The sequence below is a fragment of the Callorhinus ursinus genome, unplaced genomic scaffold, assembly GCF_003265705.2.
Source record: "Callorhinus ursinus isolate GAN/ISIS: 27379988/994484 unplaced genomic scaffold, GSC_fseal_2.0 scaffold29, whole genome shotgun sequence".
NCBI classification, from domain to species: Eukaryota; Metazoa; Chordata; class Mammalia; order Carnivora; family Otariidae; genus Callorhinus; species Callorhinus ursinus.
Genome location: NW_027397091.1, coordinates 16,251,221 through 16,279,120, shown reverse-complemented (window position 1 = coordinate 16,279,120; position 27,900 = coordinate 16,251,221). Strand labels below are relative to the sequence as shown.

The 27,900-nt window shown below is 46.2% G+C and overlaps 1 protein-coding gene across 2 annotated transcripts in view; it reads right to left on the bottom strand.

Moving 5' to 3' along the window:
- The window catches only part of SLC24A3 (solute carrier family 24 member 3), a 505,924-nt gene that overhangs the window by 193,910 nt on the left and 284,114 nt on the right, over positions 1-27,900 (bottom strand). For both annotated transcript variants that reach the window (XR_003209402.2, XM_025876957.2), the window contains exon 3: positions 2,169-2,245. Coding sequence is in view for 1 of the 2 variants with exons in the window: in XM_025876957.2 (XP_025732742.1) it covers positions 2,169-2,245 (77 nt within the window). In the remaining variant the exon portion in view is untranslated. The remainder of the gene's footprint in view (positions 1-2,168; positions 2,246-27,900) is intronic.

The following is a 27,900-nucleotide window of genomic DNA, read 5'->3' as shown; positions in this document are numbered from 1 at the left end:
CAGGGTCTCTTCCCTCCAAGATGCAGAGCTGAGGCTGTAACAGCAAGCACAGGCCCTCTGAGCAGAGAGTTGCCGAGAGCATGGTCTTAAAGGGGTGGATGCTCACCGTGGCCCCTGGACTCCTTAGGATGCAGGGTCCAGGACAGGAGCTAACTGTGGTATTAAATACTAGTGATGACAAAGTGCTAACTTGCAGGCTTGCGTCCACTCTTGCAAGGGAGTGTCTAAGGGGGATTTATCTGTTTTTGTCCTGCTTTGCCTACATGTCCCCCTGAGAATTGTATTATCACGGAGACCAGAGGCCTTATGGCTACTCTTGGCTCATGAGTGCAAGGCAAATGCACTCTGCTCTGCCTTCAGTTGGATTCAGAGGATCTGCCAGGGAAGGTGGGGACAAGGTGGGAAGCCAGCCACAGGCCACCACACCACCTTGGAAGGATGGAAGCTCGTGCTGTTTGTGCTGAGAGTGGAAATCTCCTGTCTCGGCCATCAAAGCATGTGGGTGCTAATGGCTGCAGGGGAATTCTGGTTCCAGCTCCAGGGACTGGGTCTCCTCAGCCTGGAGACAGGGGAGGCTCCTCAGTGCCGAAGGTGGCAGCTGGCGTCCATATTAATCGCTCTGCACCTGTGACTCTCCTAAAGGGCAGGGAGGATGGCAAAAGGTCTACCTTATCTGGTGTTTTTAGAGAATGTCTTTGCTAAAAAAAGACTTCTCATGGCTTTTCTTCAAGGGGAGGGTTCTGGGAGGTTGGGGCAAATGGGGAAAGACCTGAAGAGCTGACTGCTTTCACGCAAGGGGAGTCAGGCTTAGGGCAGCTTCAGGTCCAGGGAGGCTAAACATCTTGTCAGAAGCCACACACAAAACAAGGACAGCGGGCCTGGTTCCAAACCCATGCCCCGTCCAACTCCAGAGCCCAGCGTGTGCACTGAAAAGGAAGGTCTTTGACCCCTGCCCTTAAGTCATGGTGGGTTTGTGACTGTAACACAATCTGGTGGATTGTTCACCTAATGTCCCTCTCCAAGCGCTGGGCTGTGGCACGGGGCCGTGATGGAGAGGCCCCACGGAGGCACTCTGGCCAACAGTCCCAGCCGACCTGGTGCTTTGGTCACCGCAGCCCGGACACCAGATGTGATGCCAGAGAAACCCTCTTGGGTGGGGGGGTTCTCTGGCACCAGGGGCTTTAGCCCTGCTGCTGGGGTCACTGCCGGGCACCTGATTTGTCCCCTCCCAGGCCCAGGTCCTGTGGTACAGCATTCCCTCCGTGCCCTTTCTGAACTCCCGACTCACAGAACCCATGAGTAACAGAGAGTGGTCACTGGGCATGTCACTAAATTTGGAGAATTTGTTTCACTGCAATAAATAACCAAAATGGAATTAAGAGAATTCCAGGGGAGAGTGAATACCATAGAGATGGGAAAGCACAGTGACGTACCTAGTCCAGAATTTGGCCTGCATCTTTCTGATTCTGCGGCCACTCCTTAGATATATTTTCATGCACACACCCTCCCCACTCTCTCCAAATGGGGACAAGGAAAACTGAAGGCCTCCCGTCCCCTGGGTCTGCTGAGGAAGCGCTAGGGCAGTGGTAGACATTAGGAACCAGAGCAAACTTTTCTTGCTCACCTACTCTATGTCAGATGCTGTGTCAGTGGCAATCTGTTAATTTCACAAATACTTTGTCGTTACCACGTGCCAGAAACAGGTCTGGGAAAGAAGCCACGTGCAAGACCAAGTCCCAATTCTTCTGGGCTTGCGTGTGAGTGAGGTTGATGGGCAAGAAACAAATAATGATGGCATACTATGTCAGATAGTGGTCAGTGGTATGGAGAAAAACAAAGTCCAAGATGGGGAAAGACAATGGCATTTTAGAGAGGCTGGTTAGGAAAGGATTCCCCAAGAGGGTGGCACTGGAGGAGAGAGAATAAGGTTAAATAGTAGAGAGCAAGTCCGGCTGAGCTTGTAGCCCACGGTTTAGACTCTGATATCAAGAACACATCGTTATCTTCCAGCTTATGAACCTGCAGCCTCCTACAGAGGGTGCATTTGGAGACTGTCCTCCACGGGGCTCAGAGGACCCACGCCAGGTGTGCAGCTCACTATGCCCACCCACCACCGGCCAGGCCTCCCCTCAGGACCCTCCAGGCAGAGCCCCAAAAGGGGTACTTACGCAGAGCACGTGGAGAACCACCGCCCCGTGTCTTCGATCCTCGTTGGTGAAGATGTCATTGGGGAATTCGTGCAGGGCTGAAAAATGGAGAGAGAAAACCAGCTCAGAACAGAGGACAATATTTTCAGTGCTGGAGGACTGGGATGGGTGTGCCAGTCCTTGTCTTAATGCAGAATCCATGAACTTAGATGAGAAAAAATTACATCTTTACATTCACACATCTCTACCTGGAATTTAGTGTTTCCTTCAGATAAGAAGGTAGGTGACAAACCTCAGGAGTGTGAGAGGCACTGGGGACTTGGCCCCCAACAGATAAGTTTTCACGATACATTACACTATCCTCTGGTTCACCGCTGCAACATTTGGGGGGTTTTTAGATCACCCCTTGTGATTTAAAGTGTTCATGAGGAACTACATGAACCAACTTCATGCAAGTTTATTTTCTAACACTCCGACAACTTCATTTCAATATGATCAGTTTCCTTCTGTAAGCTTATATAGTTGATCACATGCATTGAAAAATGGTGTTCTGAGCAGAGGTCTGTAGGCTTCCCTGCATTACCAAGGGGGCCCATGGCACACACAGGGTTAAGGCTCTAAACTATCCCTCCTTTCCCACCAGGACTGCCTTGGCTTGGGGTCTTGGGCCTGGTGCAACACCTTCCCTGCTCTTTCATTTCCTTTTCGAACTTGACCCACATTTGCCACCGCTGACCTGGACTATCAAGCACAGAGCTGCTCGTGCCCCCTCCCTGCTCCCAAACCTTCCCTCCTAGGAGAGAAAAGCCCCGTCTGTACACTGGCAGTGCCAGGCTCTTCCCCACTAGAACTTTCTTCTCTTCTCCCGCCCTTTTATACTTTGCACATGCTCATTTGCTCAGTTACTAACTGAGCAGTTACTGCGTGCCAGGCCATACTCTCACTGCTGGAAATTCGACAGTCAGCATTGTTGCATGTGCTCTCATATTCTCGCCAGTACAGTATCATTTGCCATTCCTTGAGCACACTTTGCATTTGCTTTCTTTTTATATCTTTATCTGCACAGATTATACCATCAGCCCAGGATATCCCCCACCCCCAAATGATCTTCTCTCCCTGCTGCTCATAAAATCCCATCAGCTTCATGGCCAGGGCCTTCATGAGGCCTCCTGTGGCACCCATGGCTCTCCTCTCTGGAAGATGCATCAGACAAGGCTCTGTGGGAAGCTGTGCACACTTCTTTGCCCTTGGCCTCATCTTCAGCAAATGCGGCCAGCTGATGAAAGCAGCCTTTCTCTCGGAGCTTCACAAGTTCTTCGTCCTTCTCCAGTGCACGGGTGGGACAACTATCACCAGTTGATGGGGAGGATGTACAAGATGACACCTGCTTGCCATGTGTCTTGCTTTGGGTTTCCCCCAAAGCAGACCCTTAGGCAAGGATTTGGGGGTACATAGTTTATTTGTAGGTGACTCCTGGGCACACTGTGAGTGAGGAAGGGGAGGAGACCAAGGAAGGAGGAGAGTCAAAGATGAGTTAGTGGGTGACCACTCAGGATGCCTGGGGCCCAGTCTTGCTGCAGACCAGGGGAGAGTGCATAGAACACGTCTCTGGTTTACAGCTTGTTGGCCAGGGGGTTTGTCTAAGACACAAGCCTTTGGTTATTCCTTGAGAAAGTTCTGCTCTCTGCTTCCAGGGCAACACCAGATAAGGACATCGTGCAAGTCAAGTCTTCGCCAGAGCCATGGCGGTGGTGGTGAAGCCAGAGGGTACATCCAGCATATTAAGCATGGATCACTTGTACATGTCACAAGTGTGATCACACTTGCTAGTTTTGTCCTATCCTTCATGTGATGAAGTGGGGGGGATATGGAAAGACAAGGAGGTCATGATCCACCCCCCCCAAGTGGCTTTCCAAGCTAAAGCTCTTCCAAACAGGCTGCACTGAGTCCTCCTGATCAATGGATGGGAAAAATGAGGGCAAGCCTGGAGGATTTCACTTTGAAGACCAAATGACACTACAGTCTGGAAATTACCAGGAAGGGACAGGGTTCACAGAACAAGCTTGAAGTTTATCCCTCAGGCCCTGGGCACTGCAAGGATTCCAGCCACTTTACTGAGGTGTCTCTGTTCTAGCATCTTTCTTCTATGGGCCTAATGCTTCTGGCTGGTGTGCTCTTGTCCAGTGAGCAGAGCTTGCTGAAGCCCTCCAGCCTCCCTGATGAGAATCCCTTCGACTTCCTCCTCCCCAGAACTTCCCTGCTGCCAACAGTGCCCACATAGGCTGGACCTGGAGAGACCTGGTCTTTGCAGCCCCCAGTCAATTCCTGCCTGTCCTTCCTTCCACACCTCCTGGCTCTCCTTGTGCACACAGGCTGTCTTACACTCTTAGAAGATGCTTTCTCACACTTCCTCCTTTGAACTTCTCTTTCAATTCACCTGAATAAATTTCAGTCCGAATAACCATCCCATGGCTCTCACATTGCCCTCCCCCCGCCCAAGTTGCTCAGTATGGATCAGAAACCACGAGAAATGTCCCTTTCTGTCCACTTCCCAAACCCAGGACATTGACGGTCTCTGTGGGCCACCCCCACGGTGGGGAGTGGAGCAAAGGTAAGGAGAGGAAAGGCCCTGCAGGGTGGGCTGGAGACCTTTCCAGCACTGACTGGTCTCCATGTTCACCTGGACTTGCACAGATCTTCTGTCCCAATCCTTGGTTCTGAGAAAACAACAACCACCATCCGCATCTTTGCAACTTCTCCTTTCTGATGTGCCCTTTGTACTATATAGACATTTTGGTGCCCTGGGGAGGTAGGGCTTGGGATGGGCTGGCTGGTGATGGGCTGAGATTGGCTGAGATGAAGGCTCTGGTGGGCAGAATACACATTCACTGAGCACCTGCTCCTGGCAGGCACCGTGCCTTGCCCTTTATACCCACTATCCATTTCTGTCCTCACAGAAGGCTATTACTCACATTTTGTAGACAAGGAACCCAAGGGACAAAGGATTCGATTCCATACTAGAGGATCCACAGCTGGAAAGTTGCAGAGCAGGGCCACCCACGCAGCATATACAGGCCTGGTAACGCCCCTTACTGCTGTTATCCCAGCTCCTGGCATCTAGTTGCAATCTTACTCTGCTAGGTGGCCTCTTCCTTCTTGGGACTTCCTCCAAGTAGAGGATCTGATCAGATCTACATTCTGCCCCCACACACCAGAGGGAAAAGGTAGGCTGTGTGTTTGTTTGTTTGTTTGTTTTCATATTTCTTTGTGTAGCTGCCATGGTGCTTTCCTGCACTGGCCAGTTCATGGTATAAATGTGACCATCCTATTGCCCTCCTACCTCCAGAGAATCTGAAATGGGACTAGTATGCTAAGTTAATGTATGGATCACAACGGCCATCACCCTCGAGAAACCAAAGCCACCTGTGATGGGTGCCACACAAAGCAATCATGCATTGGGACTACTAATCATCAATGAGGAGTAGAGGTGGGTACAGAAGTGGGAGCTGAGGTATGATCTGTCACTGACATGTTAAAGCCAGCTACTTCTTTACTTCCTGCCCCTCAGGCTTCCTAGATGAGGAGTAATGTGGTTTTGAGCAAAAATGGGGCTGAGGGCAGCGTGTGAAGGGAGTGAAGGCCACGCACTGCAGCCCCACCAGTCTGCATCTGCAAGGTGTCCACCCTCGTGTCGGCTCCAACCTCCCCGCTTCTCTGCTGCTTCATCTGTGAGGTAACCCAGGGCCCCCACAGTGTAATGATTCGATCAAGGGTACCATGTCAGTAAGTGATACATTATGTTCTGAATCCAGGCATTTTGATTTTAAATCCTCTGGCACTCAACAAACAGCCAAGTGGATGAGTGTGATGACCATGAATAAATGGACCCACTAGGCTTCATGTTGGGGAAGGGTCTTGGCAGAAGTCTTGATGGCCAGCCAACCCTGGAACCTGGCGGGAGCTCTTGGAGAAGACCGTGCTGGAGGCTATGCCCTTGGATGAGGTGGGACCCACAGAGCCAAGTGCTGGCTCAGGAAGGGCTGAGGCGCTGTCCGAAGTCCTGGCCAAACAGGCCACTGGCAAACTTCTTCATGAAACAGAACCTGGCGGGTCAGTGGCTGAGGTAAGGGGTGGGTGTGACGGAGGGGTGGGGAGGGAAAGGCAGAGGAGAGGCAGTTAAGTGTTCTCAAATCAGTCTGCTGCAAGAACAACAAAGTTCTTATTTGGTGGTTAACAGCAATGTGGAAAGAATGACCAGGTTCATTATTCCCCAGGAAGCTTCTGACACGGATCCCACTCTGGCTAGTTATTCATTATAGGTCCTCTGTGAAAACATGTATCGGGCTGGTGATGAAATTATAACAATAATTTCAAAGAGCTAATGCACAATTTGCAAAGAAGAATACATAGATTTTATTTTCCTCCTATAGATTTATCGTCTTTTGACAAAAGTCACAAGAAAAGATTTTTAAAACTTGAGCAGGAGGCCCTCTCCTCTTGCCTTCCACGCAGTCGTAAACCTTCCTTCAGAGGTTCCACATGCCTATGTTTGAGGCTGGGTCCCTCAAGAGCAGACCTTGAGACAGAGATCTGAATGCCAGCAGTTTATTTGGGAAGTAATCCCACTACAGGGGAGGAGGGAGACAAATCAGGAAAGGGGCTAAGACAATAGGTTCAAACTTGCTGAGGCCCCTCTGAGAGATGGTGTAGAATATGCCTCAGTGCTGTCCACACATGCTCATCCATTACTGTTGAAGGCTGTCCTAAACCCTTTAGGGCTGGCCCTTAACACTTGTCAGCTCTGCACTGGTCCAGTCAGTGTGTTCATGGGACCAGAGAAGGCTGAGATAGGGTCACAGATACTTCAAGAAACCATGTTCATAACTGTTGGCCATTTGAAAAATGGCCTACAATTCCTCTTCATTGCTCCCTCCAGTCTAAGCTCAGAGTACAGTTAGTGCACACAGCAGGTGTTTAATAAGTGTCAGCAGAATGAAGAACGCTAAAGGAAGCAGATCCTGGACACTGACGGGGGATGGAATATGCCCATCTTGTCCATCTGGCCCAACCGGTCAAGAAAAGGGCTGCTAGCAGCAGCTGAGCTTGCTTCCTTGAGGCTGAGCAAACTCCCTACCTAGCAGACACAGACCCTGAGGCCCCAAACACACAAGAAAAATGGTGTTTCAGAACAGCTACAGCTGGCCTAGACAAGAGTGTACGGGTGCAGGGTGGCACGCTGGACTAGAAGGTTCTTCCCAGTGCTCCTTGGCCTCAGTTTCCTCACCTACAAAACAAGGTAGGGCTGCTAGAGCCTCCTGCAGAGCTAATGGCAGTGCCGTTGTCATCCCAGGTGCCTTCCATTTGGGTGTGCTTCCTCACACCCAAATCCAAAGAACCAGGGGCATCCCTTGGTCAAGGTGGGAGCTGGATGGTTACCCACCTTTGGGAACCTGACATTGCCCTTGGGCTGTTGGTTAGATTTTGCATAAGGGCCCAGCATGGAGAATCAGGTCTGGGTTCGGATCCCTCCTATACCACCTATATAACTCACAGGTTATACTTTCCTCTCTCAGAGCCCCATCTCCTTCATCTGTAAAATGGGTGTGTGAATGCCAGCTTTGCAGGGCGGCTGGGAAGAGGGCAGGCAGAGCATGTAAAATGCCTCCCACCATCTTCCTGGGCCGCCTATCGTGAGTCTTCATAATTATAACAACAATGGGATGCTGGTCCAGCCTGGGGACAAGGACACATTCTTTTCTAGTCTTGGAGTCAAAATCCTCCTACTGCCAATTCCTGCCTGCTTTGCACTGGCATCTGTTTCTCCAGGATGGTGTTTATTCGGAGGGGGCTGCATGAAGGCATGTGCCTCTAGGTACATGCTTCCCCCGTTCAGGCTGCGTTGGAGCTAAATGGCCTACATGGTGTGCTGGGAACAGCTACACATCCAGTGAAGGGTTCCCCCAAATACCTTCAAAATCCTCAAAGTCTCCTTCTGCTCCTATCTTTCTCTCCCCCAATTTTCCTTTTAGTACATCTCACCAGCTCCGGGGAGCCAGCAAAGGCAAGTAGTGCTGTTCCCATAGAAACCACAGAGCCCTGAATGGAGTGGATTCCCCTTACCAAGGCAACAGCACTCTGCCGTCCTGCTTCTCCTGGCTGCTTTCCTGAGGCCTGAGTTTGATGAGTCCAAATGGAGGTTTGCAAGGGATTGAGAGTATTTTCTGTTTCATTTGGGGGAAAAAATGTAGCAGAGACTTTCATGGCATCTACAGACACACTGATCTCATGTTGATCACATGGAGCCACCCAAGATGAAGACCCAAAAATTTAGCTACCTTAACACATTAGAGCAAAAGGAATCTGGGCTGCTACAACCATCAGAACACTGGCCTTTCGTCCCAAGGGACTTTTCTTTCTTTCTTTCTTTCTTTTATTATGTTATGTTAGTCACCATACAGTATATCATTAGTTTTTGATGTGGTGATCCATGATCCATTGTTTGCATATCACACCCAGTGCTCCATGCAATACGTGCCCTCCTTAATGCCCATCACCGGGCTAACACCTCCCCCCATCCCCCTCCCCTCTAAAACCCTCAGTTTGTTTCTCAGAGTCCATAGTCTCTCATGGTGCATCTCCCCCTCCGATTTCCCCCCCTTCATTTTTCCCTTCCTTCTCCTGATGTCCTCCTTGCTATTCCTTATGTTCCACAGATAAGTGAAACCATATGATAATTGACTTTCTCTGCTTGACTTATTTCACTTAGCATAATCTCCTCCAGTCCCATCCATGTTGATGTAAAAGTTGGGTATTCATCCTTTCTGATGGCTGAGTAATATTCCAATGTATATATGGACCACATCTTCTTTATCCATTTGTCTGCTGAAGGGCATCTCAGCTCTTTCTACAGTTTGGCTATTGTGGACATTGCTGCTATGAACATTGGGTTGCATATGGCCCTTCTTTTCATTACATCTGTGTCTTTGGGGTAAATATCCAGGAGTGCCATTGCTGGGTCATAGGGTAGCTCTATTTTTTATTTTTTGAGGAACCTCCACACTGTTTTCCAAAGTGGCTGTACCAACTTGCATTCCCACCAACAGTGCAAGAGGGTTCCCAGGGGACTTTTCATAAGAAAATAACTTGAGCATCTTATTGATCGGGCCTCTTGGGAGTTGCTCCAAGAATTTAGGGCTGACACTGCCCAACTTCTCCCATGCATGATGGGTGACTTCATGCTGCTGCATTAGACTCTTTCATCCATCTGGGTGCTCCATCCCATAAAGCCTGCTGCTCCCTCTTCCCCCAGCTTTAACCCTAGGAGAACACCATCAGCCAGCTGTGGTAGTACTCAGCCTCCCAAGGAGTCTTCCAGAGTCTTTCTGTGGTGCCCTTGTCCTATACAAGTACCTAACAAGTGGTTTTCCAACCCAACTATAGTCACCTTTGATTCCCACACTGTGAACTCCCTACAGACAGGAACCCTGCATTTTTCTCTCTGTGGCCAGCACCTACTGGGCCAGGGTCCATGAAAGAGAACAATAAATACCACATAAAGACAAGTGTGAACAAACTTAGAGGGACTTTCCCCCAGGGGAAGGTTTTTGTTAAAACACAAGACAGAATTATTAACTAAGAAGTGACGTTGGGAGAAATAGTTCAGTAGAACTCCCAGCAACTGGGAATGGCTATTTGGGCTGTTCAAAAATAACCTATTTCTCCTTGTTCTGGAGACTTGGAAGGAATACACTTCTAGGTTCCCTTTAAGGGTAGATGGGACCATGCAGCTTGCTTTGGTCAATGAAATGGGAGGAAATGACATATGTCACACTTCTAGGCAGGCTTTAATAGCTAGTGTCTGATTCATCACTTTGCATTTTCTTGTCTAAATATTCATGGAAACATACGTCAGGATGAATCTTCCACCAGCTTGAGTCCCTGCGCAACTGATATCAGAATCCCACCCCACTGACACGCACATTTTATACATGTAGCATGAGTAAAAAATAACATGTTTCTTTTCTTAGCCACTGAGATTTGGGGCTGTTTGTTACCCAGTGTAGCCAAGCCCACCCTGAGTAATGCGAGAGCTAATATGGCGCTCAGCATTCTGCCCATGAGGCCTTGCCTCATCAATTTTTGGTTTCTTTTGTCTTCTCCAATGGACCAGAGGAGGACAATTAAGGTTGGAAGGAATTTATCCTTCTCTTCTCTGCATTCCCAGTGCCTAGTGAGGTGCCCAGCACAGAACAGTCACTTAATTAAGAATGTTTGTTGATTAAATGAACATATATGTCATAACTGAAGGCCCCTGAACAAAATTATCCACAAAGGAATCTGTGTGAAAATGGATATATTCTCAACTTAACTCTCTAAATATTTAGTCTCTGGAAAAGTTTCAGAGACATTTTGGTGCCCTCCTCTTACGCTCAGTGAGGTTCAGCAAGCCACAAAAGTGAGGGGGTGGAGGGTGGGTGGGACGTATATGGCAATGGGAGAGTACAGGATGTCCCAGATAACTGCAGGCTGCTGGGAGGTCGTCTTTGGAATCTGTGTCTCAACAACATTGGAAAATGTATTAACAAATCAATCATTTGCAAATAAACACAGTTACTCAGCCCTTCACACATGCCGGGTTCCCTACTCAACCCTAGTTACATAAAGGCAAAGGATGTACCACCCTGGTCACCGATGAGTCACCAATTGAGTGGACCAAAGCGTAGGTTGGGGGCCAGGGAACACTCAGCTCTCTTTGCAATCATCCCAATATTTAAGGATGGAACTAATCTTTATTGAGTCCTGTAAATATCTATTTTTCACTTTATCATGGTTTCTAGGATAGGAATCTTTATCTTCAGTTTACAGATAAGTAAACCAAGACCCAAAGAAGGCAAGTCATGAGCCCAAGTTCACACAGATGGTAGTGGAGGACCTGAGATCATGATCGGGGTCTGACTTTCTAGCATGTTGAGTCTTCTGTATCAGAAAGGGCTAACTGACCTTTTTTTTTTCCCCTTGAAGGGCACAACTTCTTCCCTTCGAAAGCCAGAAACAAAGTCTGGATTCAATCCAGACTTTGGATTGAATGGATTGATCAATGTATGCATGGAAATGAGACCATAAACAGCATCTCTGTGAAGGAGGATATAACCACAGGTCATGGTAATTGAGAGCCTCAATTTGGGACCGTCAAGCTGTCAATCAAAAAGATACTACCAATCAAATTTGCTGATTGGTTTCAAATGCTTGTGTGGTGACATTTGTTTACCACAGGCAGCCAGGGTTTTATAAGAGCCTAAAAACCTGGACTTGAAGCCTTCCTTACCACTTAAGAGTTCTGTGGCCTTGGGGGAATTCCTTAACCTCTTTCAGTCTTAATTTCTTAATGTGCAAAATGGGAGGATGAAAACAGTATCAGTTTATGTAGTTATTATGAGGATTAATTGTGATGATGTTTACAAAACATGTAGTACCTAGAATCAGGCAAGTAATTATCAAATGATAAATCCTTTTACTTTATTAAATAGTAGAAAAGGAGAAATATGGATAAGGGGTATTTCCCAAGACATCAGTGTCTTGGGACACTGCCCACATTCCTGGGATCCTACCACTTTTATGCTAAGCAACTACCAGCACCTGCATCTGTTTGCCTGAGGGCTTTCCCCAAAGCAGAGATGGGGTTCTCTGCCCAGATACTGCAGGCTAGATAGGCTGGAGAATTAATACTGCTCTTTCCCCCAGGTGAAGCCCTCAACCAAAGTGTTATGAAAGGGTGGGTGTATAAATACCTCAGCTCTCTCACCACGTGGGTGAGATAACTCTCAGGTGTGTCCTGTGCTGTTTGCTAGCACCCTCAGCTGGGTTAAGCTCTGGTTGCTCACTGTGATAACTGGCTTTATAACACTCTTTTGATTGGCTGCCTTCCCTTCCCTGTCTCACTTCCTGACTCCCCTATCTGGATCATCTCCCAAATAAACCTGTACTTGAATCTGCCTCAGAGCCTCCTTCTGATGAACCCCTATTTAGACAAGGGAAGCTAAGAATTTTGCACTTCAGCACCTCTCCATTTCAACAAAGATTAATTTTTCCAGCAGAGGACTCATCCATATTCATGTAAATTGCCCCCCAATAATGGCAACAGTTTTCAATGGCCTTATTTCTATACATTTATAGGGGAATGATGCATCCTGCTTTGTTGACAACAGTATGGAACCACCTAACTCCTGAATGCAGGATGGAAGACTATCTGCCCCTTTTTGATGGTGCTGAAGTTGATCCAACACACCCATGAGAAGTTCCTTGATTTCCACTTCAGAGCTCTTTTTCTCATATCCATATTGGCAGGAGATTTAAAAAAAATCATTCCACAAGCTTTTCTCCTGGAAGGGAACAGACATTCTTTGCAACTAAAGAACCCCAATCATTAGTTACCATAGACTTTTGGCCTGGCAAGGCACTGCAATGTAATTTGATGAACTGGAAACATATTTCTTTATCAATAATAAAAAGCTATGAAATCAGTGTTGCTCATGTCTCCAAGCCAGTAGCTACTGTAGAAAATACAGTGATCCCATGACTAATTTAGTGTTCTCAGGCCACAAACATGGCAGCACATAGAAGGAGGCCTATTTGTAGAGGCAAGAGCCTACAACCTGTATTTGTTGCTCATGTGGGATTACCATGGCTGTATCAGTTATGAATTCTCATTAAAGGAAATTGAATATTTATGGCATATAGTCCTGTGGTGTTCAGAACTTTATGCCCTTCATGGACTGCTCTGTTCTTCAAAATGTCCCTTGGTGCCAATGTCAGAGAATGTGTAGACGGATGGACTAGGGTCTGATCCAGGTGTTGCATCTCTCGTGCTCTCATGTCTGCTTACTGATGCAGAGAAATTCAGACCAACAAACTGATGTGCACAGAAACCCACTACATAGCTCCTTAAGGGGATGCACATTGTTAAAATAAATGGCCATTCCTCCTCAGAACCCTTAGACGGAATGAGGGTGCATGAAAAAGCTTTCTTAAGACAAATGCAATTAAAACAGTTCTTTTTGAATGTAGTAACTCCCTATGAGAATATAAATTGACAATTTTCATTCTTTATGTGTTTATTTTATAGCAGAGATGAAGTGTGCATGCTAAATGACTGGAGACTCCAAAATCAGTGATTTTTTTTTTAAAGTGTTAACCCATCAAATTTCAGAGCTAGAAGTAACCTTTAGTGTTCTGTTGGTCTACAGATGGAAAGGTAATAACAGGATTTGGTGAGAAGCACAGTTAAAGTTTTTCCTCTGTTTTCCCCTTTCAAAACCTGTTTCTTCTCTTTCACCTTTGATGATATTCCATAATCATCAGTTTCAGAGATAGAAAATAGATCTCATCTCACATGTTCATCAGTTGAGTGGTAATGACTGGCTGTTAGGCTGAGTCTTAGATGGGGTGCAGTGTGGGAGAGGAACTTGATCTATTAACAATGCTGTCACATTGGTTATGGGAATGGGAACGGGGGCATGTATGCTTCTTATTTCCCTTCACTGAAGCTTTGCTGACAAAGTCCTAAAATGAAAGAATAACCGGCACTCCTTGCTCCTAGTCATAGTGATTACTGCCATAATTTCCTTAGATGTGCATCTCTTTTTGAGTATCATCTTTTTAAAGTTTGTGGGAGATTAAAAGTATTTCAATACAATCTCCCAAAGATATCAAATATATTCAAGCAGATGCATTAGGTTGTTACACATTTAAAATATAGTAGCTTGAAATCTGGTCTATAATAATGAAATAAATATCTAAAAAACTCACAGTTAGTTGTAGGAAGAGATGTAAATAAATAGACAAACTACTGCCCAATTTAGCTGGCAAAATACAAGCTGTGTTTACTCCTCATTTAGTACTTGGCAACCTCTGCTTCTCCTTGGAAGAAAAATTAGCATGTTACCTGGAGAAAATCATTTTCCTTTTTATGTTGCCATATATTAAATATTAGATACCTATAGTTTTGGGTCAAAACACTCAAGAATCTAATTACATCTGAAACTCTCTTAAGGGTAGGTCTGAAACCAGGGCTTTTTTGTTGGCTCACTAAGTTTGTGCATTTAAAGTCTACATTCCAAATATGATGGCTCCATCTGAATGAAAATTATGAGATTATAATTAATCCAAGACTAAAAGTAATTCCTATATCAGTTTTTCTTAATTTTTTTGGCTGTAGTGATGGCACATTATGGTTTTGAATGAAACAGACTAAATACCTTCTGCTTTCACAATGTACTTTGTCCTCCAAACTAGGCTTTCAAGGGTTTAGACCAAGAGTAGGACCAAGAAAGATCCTTCAAGGTCACTGTACTGTCTTGTAGTTAGCAGAGCAAGGCTGGTTACAGTTTAGAGCAGACAAGATTAAATCAAAAGAATTTATAATCTACTTGATGTATGTCCAGTCCTTCTTTATTGTATATCTGACTTTACAGATGATGCACTGAAGAGACTCTGGATTCTGTTGTCTTCCTCGGAACAGTGTTGAATTTGTTCTAGTAGGCAGTTAAATTACTGGAGGGTCATCTCTGGTGGTGGTTTTAGGCTTTTTTCTGTTCTGATTATGCTCTTTATCTTGGGATGTCATCCTCACAGGATTTCAATGTGAAGTCTGAGCTGTTTACCAAGCCCCTTAAACACTGGAGACTTGAACTCCAGAGTTTATCTCTCCAGAGCAGGTGGCTCTGGAATCCCTACTATGTAATTCCAGCCTTTTAGCTGTTGTCTCCCCCTGCTGCTTGGTGTGCCCCTGAGCATGGACATGAGTGCAGGGGTCAGTCAAGGACTTCAGGGGAATTTATATGCATGTTAGGGCTTCTCTTCTGTGAATCCTTCCTTTCTGGGATGCCCCCCCCCAATTTCTAGCTACTCCAGGAGCTCCAAACTCCAATCTCAGAGACCTCAGCCCAATAAGATCCCCACTTTCTGTTCCAGCTCTATCCCCCATGCACCGCAAACACTAGGGAATTTCACAGGGGAAAAGCAGACAGGTGTGGTTTATCTTCTTTCAAGTTTCATACTCCCTCCAGTCTCTATTTGTTTTATTCACTTTCCAGAGTTTTTAAACAATTGTTTTTCTTTATTTTGTCTAGAGTCCCTAATTGTTCCTACAAGAGCATTAATCCAATGCTCTACCACTGGAAGCTAGTCTACCATTAATGGAAGTCAAAATCCAGAATATATTCCACATCAGTTACCCGTGGCAGGAAATTTACAGGAAACTAAATTCACATTAAAGATCCCCAAAACTTGCTATTAGCCACATTAAGTTCTCCATGGAACTAAGGCAACCTGAAGGAACCATGCGGCCCAAGAGTAAATAAGGACCTGGGGAAAGTGAAGGTCACTGGAATGGGCTGGCAAGATTTAATAAAGGGCCAGCAGGTAATTTAATTGCACACTAACTTATATAGATAAACCAGAGATTGGACAAAGAGGGTCCTCAATACAGCAGAACTTATAGGAAGTGATGATACGGCCTTCCCCAGCTCTCAACTACAAATATTTCAAGGTCAAGGCAACCCAGAAAAGCATCTGTGGCAGTTCTGATGTCTCTGACAGGTGATACTCGAAGGCTCAGAGACAAGAATGTGTGTTAGGGGACAAAGGATATTGGAAACCAGTTGCTAGCAAGGGAGTGAAATCATGTTCTACTTCTTTTGGAGTCTGGAGGTTCTCATACATTTTCCCATACGTGTCAAATTTTGACATTCTACATGAAACTGGCAAATTGAAATTCACAGCAATAGAAAGTAGGTGTTTAATAAGTGCCTTTCAAGTCCAGACAAATTTGTGAAGCTTCAGAAATAGGAAAGAGAGGTGGGCAGCAAATCAAACTTCTGACTAAATCTGGCCATTATATCAAGCACATAAATATATTAGTGCTTAATTTTTTGAAAAGGAAGAAAAGGAAAATTCTGCTAAATTCCTGAATTAGTCAAGAACAAAATAATAAATATTACAATTTCTGTTGAAAGTAAAGTGGGAAGTCATCCACAAAGGAGGAAGGAGAGGTTCCACTTTGTTCTTGCCCCAGAACCCCATCATATTCCCTGTTACGAGTCAATGACCTTTGCCCGTCCCACCCCTGAACTTAGAATTTAGTGTCATTGCTGGCTATCTTGTGTTTTTCTGTGTGCTTGCATGTCATTGTAGGATTGTTGGAATTGAAAGCACATTCAAAGAAATCCTTAAAGAAGTCAACATCATTATTTTGAAACCAAAAAAAAAAAAAATGGAGAGGCAACATAAACTGTGATGCATTAACCTCAGTCTTCATGTCACAGAAGCCGGATGCAAATGTATGTATTTACTGTCATAAATCAGGACAAATCGTGGACTCACTTGAGAAAAGGCCGGTCAGAGAAAATGAAGTCCCCCTTGCTGCCCCCATCATCCAAAGACTGGTTTAACGTGTACTTGAGGATGCTGGTGTGCAGCTCACTTGAGCTGCTTGGACAGTGAATTCGTGCAGTGGATGGGTAAAAGGAGTTGGCAGACTTTCAAAGGATGGAAGAGTTTGTATCATTCCTTCCTCCATCTTTCCTCACATAAACACTGAATTTCAGGGCATTTCATATAGACCTAAGGAGACAATCTAATAAAATAATTCTTTAAAAAATGACCCTTTTTGGGGCGCCTGGGTGGCTCAGTCGTTAAGCGTCTGCCTTCGGCTCAGGTCATGATCCCGGGGTCCTGGGATCGAGCCCCGCATCCGGCTCCCTGCTCCGCGGGAAGCCTGCTTCTCCCTCTTCCTCTCCCTCTCCCTCTCCCCCTGCTTGTGTTCCCTCTCTCGCTGTGTCTCTCTCTGTCAAATAAATAAAATCTTTAAAAAAAATAAAAAAAAATAAAAAAAAATAAAAAATGACCCTTTTGATGTTTGAGATTTATAGTTTTGTTGTTATCGTTGTCGTTGTTGGGGAGGAATACAAATAACTTTATTCTTCTATGAGAGACTCCAACATTTAAGTTTTCTTGCCATAGCCCAAATAAGCAGGACCAGACTGTCACAGATATTTGCATAAAAAATCTCCAATCTCCTAGGTAACATTAAGATGAGGAGACAGGCAACCGGGCTGTTTTTCAGTCTGAAGATGGAAGCTGCAAATCCCGCAGGGGTCCTGGACCGAGGAGACAAGGTCCTGCCTAATCGCCTCGAAGAGGCTGGCTGTCAAGTGCCCACAGGTGGAGGGGCTGGTGAGAGCAGTGTTGTCTTTCTCTGAATCTATGACACAGAAGCAAATTGGCTGGCTTACTCTCAGGGATCTCAGACAAATGGTTCTTTCCAAAGATACAGGTTCCTATGAGAAAGATTCAAGTACCAAAGAGACTCCGATTTCTTCAGGATCACAGTTGCATTCTGTAAGGATGGCAAGCTTTCAGGGACACAGATGTGTGCCCAGATGTTTCCCTGTCAATTTCACTCAAGGATGCACGGTGCAGTGGTTATACATCTGCCATGCGGCTCTAACTCTGGCAGAGGATAACCAGGAAGTATACCACACAGTCTTGCCCTCATGGAGTTTACAGACCTGTTGAAGAAGTCAGATTTAAGTTCACAAACATACAAATTGGAGGATGGTAACTGGCAAACTATATCCCCCAAACACATAAGTATGTATGTATGTGCACCCATATGTCTGTACACACACACATATACATTTATACACACATATGTATCCTATACATACCTCCTGCTGCATAATGACTATCCCAAAATGTAGCGGTTTAAGGCAACAACACTTCTTTTATTATGTCTCACATTTCTGGGGTAAGTGGCCCTGATGTGGCTGCTCATGAAACTGCAATGATTTAGCGTTTGGAACTGGAAACGTGACACTTACTCATTGCCTTTCTGGCACCTGTGCTGGGGAGACTCAAACAGTGGTTCCGGGGGCTGGAACCACTCAGTCTCCTTGGCCTCTCTAACTCAATGTGGTTTCTCCACATGGCCTTCCTTCAGGGTCTCTTTGGCTTGAGGACTTCTCCCATGGTGGCTCAGAGCTACAAGGCACAAGTTTCAAGACGGAGAGCTAGAAGGAGGAAGTTGTAGGGCCTTTTATGATCTAGCCTGGAAGGTCATGTAGAGGGTCGTTACAAAGATACGGCTGGCCTCAAGGGGGAGGAACAAGACTCTGGAAGAACACGTGGTCCTGGAGTTATTGCTGTGGCCATTTTGGAAGATGCAACCTGCCACTATTCACCTCTATCTGAAAATGAGAACTATATCTATGGCCATATTCACAACAAATATTTATCTAGATGAAGATGAATCAGACAGTGAATGGTATTTGGGGTCAGGAAGAAAAGTATCAGCATGAGCCAGCTCAGTGGATAAAGACTGCATGGGTGACTCAGATGTGTGGAGCCTCCAAGAAAAAAGGGCTTACACAGTTGCAGAGGAGACATTCCAAGTGGACAGGAAGCAGAAACAGAGGTACGGAGGTGGGAAGAGCAGAGCCATTCTCTGTTCTAATGAGGTGGGTACTCTTCAACGGGTTTCCCCTTGAATGAACAGCCAAGTTCTCCAAGGGAAACACAAATAGCTACTAATGTGTTAACGTATCACCGTTTCCCTTACATGATCTTTCCTAACCCTTATGGCCATCCCGAGAGCTCTGTGCTTTATAGAGGGGGAGACTGAGGTCTAGCGAGAACCGTCCTGGGGCCAGATCTAAGTCAAGTGGCCTCTTGAGGGTCAACATGAGTCAGGGCTTAGTTCACGTTTTCCCTCAGGCCCAGAGAGATCAAGCCCGTACTTATGCGAAGCCCAGTTTTGTTTCTTTTCCAAAGAAAAAGACTTCACCCAGAATCTAAGAAAGGACATGGGATTGCATTGAATTTCATGGTGCATTAGAACCCAGAATGGGGCCCAAGACTAAAATTGGCCAGTTTTCCTGATTAGGCTTTTACTAAGCCTCGGGCTAGAGAACATAACTCTGGCATGCATTGGGATTCTGCTCCACTGCAGGCCTTGTGGTGGATAGTTTTTTTTATCTAAGGGCTTCCTGTTCAGACAAAATGGCTTCGACCCCTTCTACCGAAAAGGAACTGGTTCTGAGTTTTGCCTTAGTTAAGTATTGGGAATGTGTACCTGCATCTTGGCATTTGTTATAGACTGAGAATAAGCTAGGAGTTAACTCAGATCCTCCTATTAGCTGAGATACATCCTGATGGAAAGCATGTTGGCACCTTTTGTGTCACTTTATCTGTGCCCTGGAGCCCCATTTTATCATTTGTACATTTTATGGCCATGGGATGCTGGTGCCCCAGTATCTGCTTAGTGTGTTGGGACCCACAGGGGCAAGGCAGAAAAGAGTTGGTATCAGGGGTCCCCAAAGATCCCAACTTACAACACAGTGAGGTTTTAGACACTGGGGCAGAACTGACCTGGGGCAGTTATGGCTCCTGTAAACTCTTCTGGAAGTTACTAGAAGGGACCTGAAACCATATCCATACTCTGACCCCCCTCCCTGTGTATCCTTTTGCCATTTTCCTCCTTTCGCTCCCTGGGTGCTTTCATATGCGACAGCCAGCACCCAGGGCTACCTTGAGCCAAAGTGGCTGCTACATGTCTGCTCAACACAGTATCTCTCTCCTCTCTCCTCCCTCCCTGGCCCCACCACTCACTCTTTACCAGTTTTTCCAGGGAGCACTTTAAAAATCACTTTTGCATGAACATTCATGCCAGGCTCAGCTTCTGGGAACCCAGGCTAACCCAGGAACCACACAAATGCTGCTTCTTCCACAAACATTCCCTTGATCATCCCAAAGGAATCCTTCACTAAATCACCACAGAGATTGGGATCCAGACCACATGAGTGGAGGCTGGAGGGTGGGTGGTGGGCAGCAGCTTGTTCCCCACATCCCTGGGTATGGGGACAGCATTCCATCCTTTCCTTCAAAGGATAGGGTCCCAAACAAGCCACATACATCACTCATCAGCCTGTCAATTCCTCGGGGGTCTATGGGAGCTCAGCGGACGAGCTTTTTTTGTACTGAGATCGCAGCATGCCTATGGGTCCTTGCTGCATGGAGATGAGCTGGCTGATGTTTAGGATGGACTGATGCTAGATGGGACTTGCTCTGGGAAATCGTCGGCGAGAAGGGGAGCAGAGAAGCCACAGAAACGACTAGCTGTGGCCAAAGTTTCCATGCTTGGTGCCAGCTGATGGGAGCCAGGGGTGTCCCAGGGGCACATCTGACTTGTCTGAACCAAAAGTCGGCAGCGAGAATGTCTTCTTACAGGGTTTTCACTGGTCTTGAACATGTTCCAGACATTTCTACATTCTCCTGTCACATCGTTTTTAAAAAACTGTTTTTACCAGGAAGGTCAGATCCAAGCAGTCAAGAGACTAGAGCTTGTGGTTGTCCCACTGGAAGTGGAAACGGACTCAGGTGACAACGGAACATCCAGCCCCAAATCTGGGATGTTGTGGAGGAGCTGGATATTAGAACCTCATGGGGTATGTGTGTGAAAGAACGTAGCAGCTTGGGTTTGAGAATGGAAAAGGCTGTAATTTTTTGTGACCATTTCCAAATAACAGAAAGGCAAGAGCTTGAGAAAAGACGAGAAGCGTTAAGTAGTGGTCAGGGGCAAGACTAGGCATATACAAGGGAGTAAAGTCTTGAAAACATCTTCCACACAAAAGGTATGGACCACATACATGTTGGCTAACCTTGCCTTTCCTGGGGCGGGGGGGAACGATACTGCCATAAAATGGATGAAATCAGCTCTTTTTATGCCCTCATTTTTAACAAGTCTGGCTGAATTGTGGAGTGGCTACATCCATGGCTGGTAGGGCTCTATGCTAGGGTAGGCAATAATGTCTGGCCAGCTATGTTAACTTATGCATCCACTCCCCTCCCCATCCCTCTATAAAACATGTCTAAAACCTGCTACAGTATAATGGTTTGGAAAGGAAAACGAATCTCTTAGACTGATGAATGGCGCTTCCTTGTAAAGGTAACAAAAACTTGTGGTTTCATTACACCCAGTCTGTGGGAAGTCAAGCAGGATGACAGGGTGAGTGTGTACCACTGGAATGGACCTTCTGATGCATGCTCAGGATCTCCTTCACCAGGCTAGTGCACCCACAGCCTAGTGGTGAAAATGCTGTCTGCTAATGGCTCAGCTTGCGTTCTCCTGAGAATTGCTCTCAGCAAATGGGTGCTACCTCACCCTACATGCCTGCAAGATGAAGTCCTCACGCCAAGAGCGGGGTGCAGCCAATGTCCTGCTTCAAGTTGGGACATCTCCGTGCTGCTATTCATGCACCATAGCCCTGTGGGATCAGGCGGAGGCCAGCCTGCAGCTGAAAACACAGCTCTGCTGACTCGTCCTCCTGCCTGATCCTGCTTCTCTCGCTTGCCTTCTCCTGAGAACTCTCCATCAATAAATCCCCCACACAAAGGGGCTCCATCTGAGACAGCCCCTTGGGCTGGCTTTTGCTTCTAAGACTCCAAGGGAATGGGGCATCTCACCGAAATGGAAAATGCACACCATCTGGGAAAGGTGAATCCCTGTGCACTCCGGGATGGCCCAAGGAAGCTTTGCCTCTCTTAATCCCTCAGATCACTATGGCCCAGAGCTGGACCAGGGGCTCTGGCTCTTTCTGTTCCAAGTTAAGCCCCCGGCCTGAGAAAAGTTGCTGCCCAGGCGGTGTGCCCTGGAAACTGACCCATAGCACGGAACCAGATTCCGATTTGGCACCAAGAAACGATTTTCCTTCCCTCCAACCCCCTACAAACATCCGTGGAATAGTTAAAATTGGGTAGGATTTCCTTCCCCCAAATCTCCCTTTGAAGTTTGCAGATGGATTCTGGGGAGGTCTTAGATTTTAATAAGAAATTTCTTTCCCAGATGATTCCATCACTTGGAAGGTAATGAGTTTGGACGAAACCAGACATCCTTATTGAGATGCCCCAAAGATTTGTGTTTGCAAAGCTTTCCTTGGCTAATTCCGTAGCTCTTGAAGACAGAGCCCTATCACCACAGAAGCGCTTCTCCACGGCAGGACTCCCACCTTGACATCTGGAGGGAATACTGCTCTCCTTCATGGCAAGGATGAAAAAATTTAAAACGCTGTCCACATGTATGTTTGGTTTGATTGGGGGTGACAGCAGATGGGCTGTGCCGGGGTCTAAATATTCATGTAACACAGCCGGCATCTCTGCTGTCACATGCTCGCCCAGTGGCCAAGGGTGAGAGGCACAGATAGATGTCCATCAAAGGGAAGCACAGCAGCAGCGGGTTTTCTCTTCCTCCATGCAGGTCTACACCCCAGGCCCTGGGGAGGCTCGTCGTTCCCACCCAGAAGGAGTGTGAGCTATTTTAACTTGGAATGCAGCAAGCCAGGCCAAGAGAGAATTTTCCCAACAAACCACGTCTCTTCTGAGGACCCAAAGAGGCAGGCAGCACAGTGCACCGCCTGCGGCCCGCCCCTCATCAGCTGCACTGCAGTGTTTCAGGGGCAGGAGGGCTGGGGCGGTGCCTGAGCAGGCAGCTGACATGACAGGCGTGCTCCCAAAACTGGACCCCTAACTCAGACTCCTGACCCTTCCCATTTTCTGATTGTTCCCCTTTCCCCAAGAAACTCCCATAACCTCTTTCTTCCTCTTCCCCATCCCTCCACCTACCCCTTTACATTCCAACAGAGCTTCCCACCTCCAGATTATTTTACTCTTTTATCCTTGACCTGGTCCTAAAGAGTACAGAAAATGGGAGATGCTGTTGGCAGGACTGGATGCCTGCCTTGATACAGAATGGTTTTAGTAGTTGGTTTATTTGTTCAATAAAAATTCTGGAACACCTACTCTGCACCAGGCGCTGTGTTCACTAAGTAAACGGGCAATGCTTACCCTGTTTGCTTATCTTTCTCTCTCTCTCTTTTTAAAATACATCATTGCATCATGTGCCTCTTCCAAGGTACGTACAGTAGACTACGTTCCATGGTTTTCAGCACCTCCCAACTGAGATGTCAGATGTGACATCTGGGATGGTGACCGCTGGTGCGACCCACTCAGGGGACGGGAATGAGAGACCCTGAGACGTTGACAAAGAAATAGCTCACACCTATAAAGCTTCCCACCCAGCTGGTTACCTGTCAGCTGGTGCTGATTCCTGTTACCATGGTGACGATGAGGCCAGACCCAACTATTTAATTCTGAGAGCTACCTGTCAGCCCCACCAGCAACCTCGGGGTCCAAAAATAATTCTCTACCTGGAGTCAGACACTAGCAATCAAATATCAAACGTTATCGGAAAGATTAGGAATAACAGACTTGTAACGGCTCCCCAGGCTATAGGGCTGTTGAGGTCCATCGCTGTGGCTGGATAGCATCTGATGAACAAAGTACTATCAGCAGGAATGCCTGGGGTGTTTTGGGTGGTACATGAGATGATACTGGGCCACAGAAGAACAAACTGTGTCGATAGTTATATAATGCTTATTTTAATGTTACTATAAAAATATCTGTGTTCATTTACGGAAGACATATAAAATCACCTTTAAAAATAAATTCCTTAATTCTGTATTTATAGTGGTGTGGAAGCCTTTTGTTGTTGTTGTTGTTTCTCATGAGCACTGAAATTTACCTAAACTTGTACTGTCAGGGTATTCCCAGTGTCTATATGTGTATGTTTAAGCAAAGAGTGTTTACTGTACAGTCTGGTTCTACTGATACAATTTTGGAATGGGTTAAGGAGGGCAGTGCACATACAGGATGTCTGTCTATGTATGTGCAGATATTTGTCCATGACTGCTTTTCATCCCCTCTACTACGAATGCATTTTCTTGTTTGTGCATTGGAATGATTCAGGAGTAAGTGACCATAATTGGATATATCCACAGAAAGGGACAATTAGCTATCTTACAGGGATTTTTGGCATGAAAATAAATTTCTAACTCTGTATACTTGGGTAATCTTGTTCTCTATAAAGCTGGGAAAGTTGACATTGTGATTTACTAAAATAAAAAAAAAATTCTTGTCGGGAGTAAAAAGAAATTTTTTTTTTGAAAGTGAATTTAAGGGCGCCTGGGTGGCTCAGTCAGTTAAGTGTCTGACTTTGGCTCAGGTCATGATCTCAGGGTCCTGGGATTGAGTCCTGCATCAGGCTCCCTGCTCAGCAGGGTATCTGTTTCTCCCTCTGCCCCTCTCCCCGTTCGTGCTCTCTATCTCTCAAATAAGTGAAATCTTTTAAAAAAGTGAGTTTAAGAAAAGTATAAAGGAAATAATTGTCCATGGCAAACATTAACTATTGGATACAAGCAGCTAAAGTATGGACAGCTTGGCCTCAAAATTCAAGGGTCAAAGTCCACACTGAGTGAGGGTCCTATAGTAGCATTAACTTCCCCAATTCCTCTGCTCTCAAACTGGGAAACATGTGTGACTCTAAGACCTCTCATGTATTGAGTGGGTGTCGTGGGCTGGGTCCTGGTGGTAGGCCATGCACCCACTGTCTCAAATGGTCCTCCAGACACCCTGGCAGATAAATGGAACTGTCACCATTGCACAGATGTGAAGATTTGACTCCAGAAAGGCAAATGACTTTCCCACAGCCACAAGTGGCAGAGCCAGATCTAAAGCCCAGTTTCCTTTGATTCTAGAACCCACACTTTTAACCACAATGTTGTCCTAATTACCAGAAAAAAAGCACCTGGCTGAGAGGATAAGGAAGAACAGGTACGACTTTGTCAAGGCAAGAAGGCTTTATTTTGGAAATACTCCCAGAGTTGCCTCTCTCTTGGTTCACCATGGACAACAGTGGAGACCTGTCAGCCCCCTCGTTGGGATGTGTGCCCTATTCCTATGCTTCCAGCTCCCCACAACCAGCATCTGGATGGCCCTAGGGCACCTGCAGAAGAGTCTGGCTGCTAACACATTACCCTTCCCTTGCCCAGGCCCTCATACAGGCAGCAAACTTGCCTGGGGTTGGGACAGCCAGAGGGCATAATGGATACTTGAGAGCCACCGTGGGATCAGGGGAAGCCACCCTGGGAAGGACTCTTACTGAGGTCACACCCCACTTTGGTTCCTTCTTTTCCTCTTCCTGCCGCACTCCCTGTCTGTCCTTAGAGATAGCACACAAATCCTCATTTCAGGGCTGCTTCGGGAAAGCCCATCCTCAGACAGTGGGAACAGAGGAGGGGCAGATGTGTGGACACAAGAGCCAGGAGGACCAGAAGCTCAGTCCCCATTAGGTTGCCTTTGTCCTTTAGGCACAAAGGTTGGGCACTTCAGCCCTGAGGTTACAACTGTGGGCACAGAAGACAGTTGGCTCAGCCGCTTGGGGAACCGGGCAAACGAAGCTGGGGAAGGGAGCACTGAAGAGGCTGGTTACATAGATGATACAGCTAAAAAATATAAGGGTCGGGGGAGAATCAATGCACAGGAGAAAACAATGACCAGGAGAAAGCAGAACAAGGAGAGACACACCTGAAGGGCAGGAAAGAGTTAATGCCATTTGGTGGGATGGCCCCATACAGCTCAGATGAGGGTCTTGGGGCAAGGCAGTTGGTGCTGGTAACGCTGCCATCCAAATTCAAGGCTGGCAGTGAGGACCCATCCTCCCTGAGCAACAGCAGGGCCAAGTACAGGTGCTAGTACTTGGGTACTAGCATAACTGAGTTATTAATGCATGGGAAGTGGGGAAAAGGCAAAACTGACTTTTATTAAAGTTCCACATTTAAAAATATGAATAAAACACTCTCTGCTCACTGCAAAGAAAAACAGAGACAATCTGAGTTTTTAAAGTGCCACTAGGGAGTGGAGGGGAGAAAGAGAATTTTTTGCCCCAGAGCCAGTCATTCACCCATATAACATCCACAGATGCATATTTTTAACACCTCTGAGGGAAGGCAAAGAACAAGGGAGAGGAGATAAGTCCTCAAGTGCCCCGGGGGCAGATCCCATTTTGTTTTGTGCAAAGAGCCCATGCAATCTTGTGTCCCTTGGGAAAGGGTCCTGGAGAGAAGGGTATGGAACAACCAAACTGAACGGCAATGTTCATTTTCAACACTAGCGTCTTCTGTAGAATCTTCACCCTACCTCCTGACCTTAACACTAGCATCTTCAGTAGAATCTTCACCCTACCTCCTGATCTTAATAGCTCTGTGTCAGTCACTGAATCATTGTCATCTTTTAGCAGGTGTCCAGGTCTTGAAGCCTTTTTTTTTTAAGGTAGTTAAATACTCAGATGATAACCCCCAGACATCTCTTTCCCCAGAAAGCTAGGTAGCTCAGCAACAAAGGAAGTCCATAGGACCCTCAGGCTCTGACCCGCCTCTCTCTTGGGCTTTGTGGATGGAGTAGGATGGAAGGAGGGTCAGGAGACATTTTTCAACTGCCGGCTTTCTCACGAGTCTGAGAAGAGTTTCTGTCCTGGGCAAGTAGACCAGGAGCCACTTTCTCCATTCCCAAAGGGCCACACGCTGTGAGTTCCATCTCATCACTCTCCTTAGGGACAGATGGGAGGAGAGGGGGCCTTTGGGTTCAAGAGGACAGTTTGAATGAACCAGCAACTGTGCATGTGACCAGTCTGGGACCACTGATGATCAGGAAGCATAGTTTCTGGGATCCCTGGCAGTCTTTGGCAGTTTATAAAGTTAGAAAAAAATACAGCGATTCAGGATCACATGCACACCCACAGATGATTGGAACTTTATTCCCAGAGATATCTTCTACTACCTTCTACCCAAAGGTTCCGGGATCTAGTGTATTCAGAAAGACAATGGGGTAGCATTAAACTCTGTTATTCAGTATGGTAAAGGGAATGGTACATTCCAGAAAGAGCGAGCTACCTACTGTGTGTTAACATGCAGTCCATCTAAATAAAAAGACAACATGCTATAAAGTACACTCAGCACTAACACTTTTCTGGACATAATTTGATTTTTCTTTCATGCTCCAAACACAATTCAGGACCCAGAGATCCTCAGCAGCACTATTAAACTCAACAAGTTAAAACTCACTGTTAAACACCTTGGTGCCTCTGAACAGTGATTTCTGGCTGATAGAATTCCTGGAACAACACCCCACTTTTACTTTGCTTCCAAAGACCCTTGAGCTCCTTTGACAAAATAAGTTGGGGAAAAAATTCATAAAAGAGCAAAATATGTAAGTGTTTAGACTATATCTACCACACTGCAGGTATTTAGTAAATGTAAATTATGAACTGAAAACAGAGGATATGAGCCTTTGTTGAATATATTACTATGGTGTTTACTTAATTTTCTTGGGTCACGTGTTATGTAATCAGGTAGTCATGATTTTTCTGCAATCATAATTAAAATAATATAAAATAAAATGGGGAATACTTGCCATTAAAACCTGTGATCTGAACTCAGGATTCTGAAACATGAAAACTCACATACATTGAGAAACTAAAAAGCTCACAGAGTCAGTGGGTCAATCCTATTGAGAAAGGGAGCTGTGTCTTTACTTACTAGTCCCTGTGAATGGAACTGAGAGTCTAGTAATTCTTCATGGCGTCATGGGATGATGCAGAACAGAACTTAACCCGTGAAATTCTCTAACGAAACACTGTCCTGGTTTGTTTTACCTTCCTACGTCAAGACCCCCTGTGTGACTTCTCAGTCTCGTCCTTGAAGTGCTCCAGGCAGGAAGGAGGAGGTACAAGTGATCCTCGGAGGTGAGCAGGGAACAGAGCTGAGGTGAGGGGTCCAGCTCGGCGCTCCAAAGCACTTGTCCTCTGGCC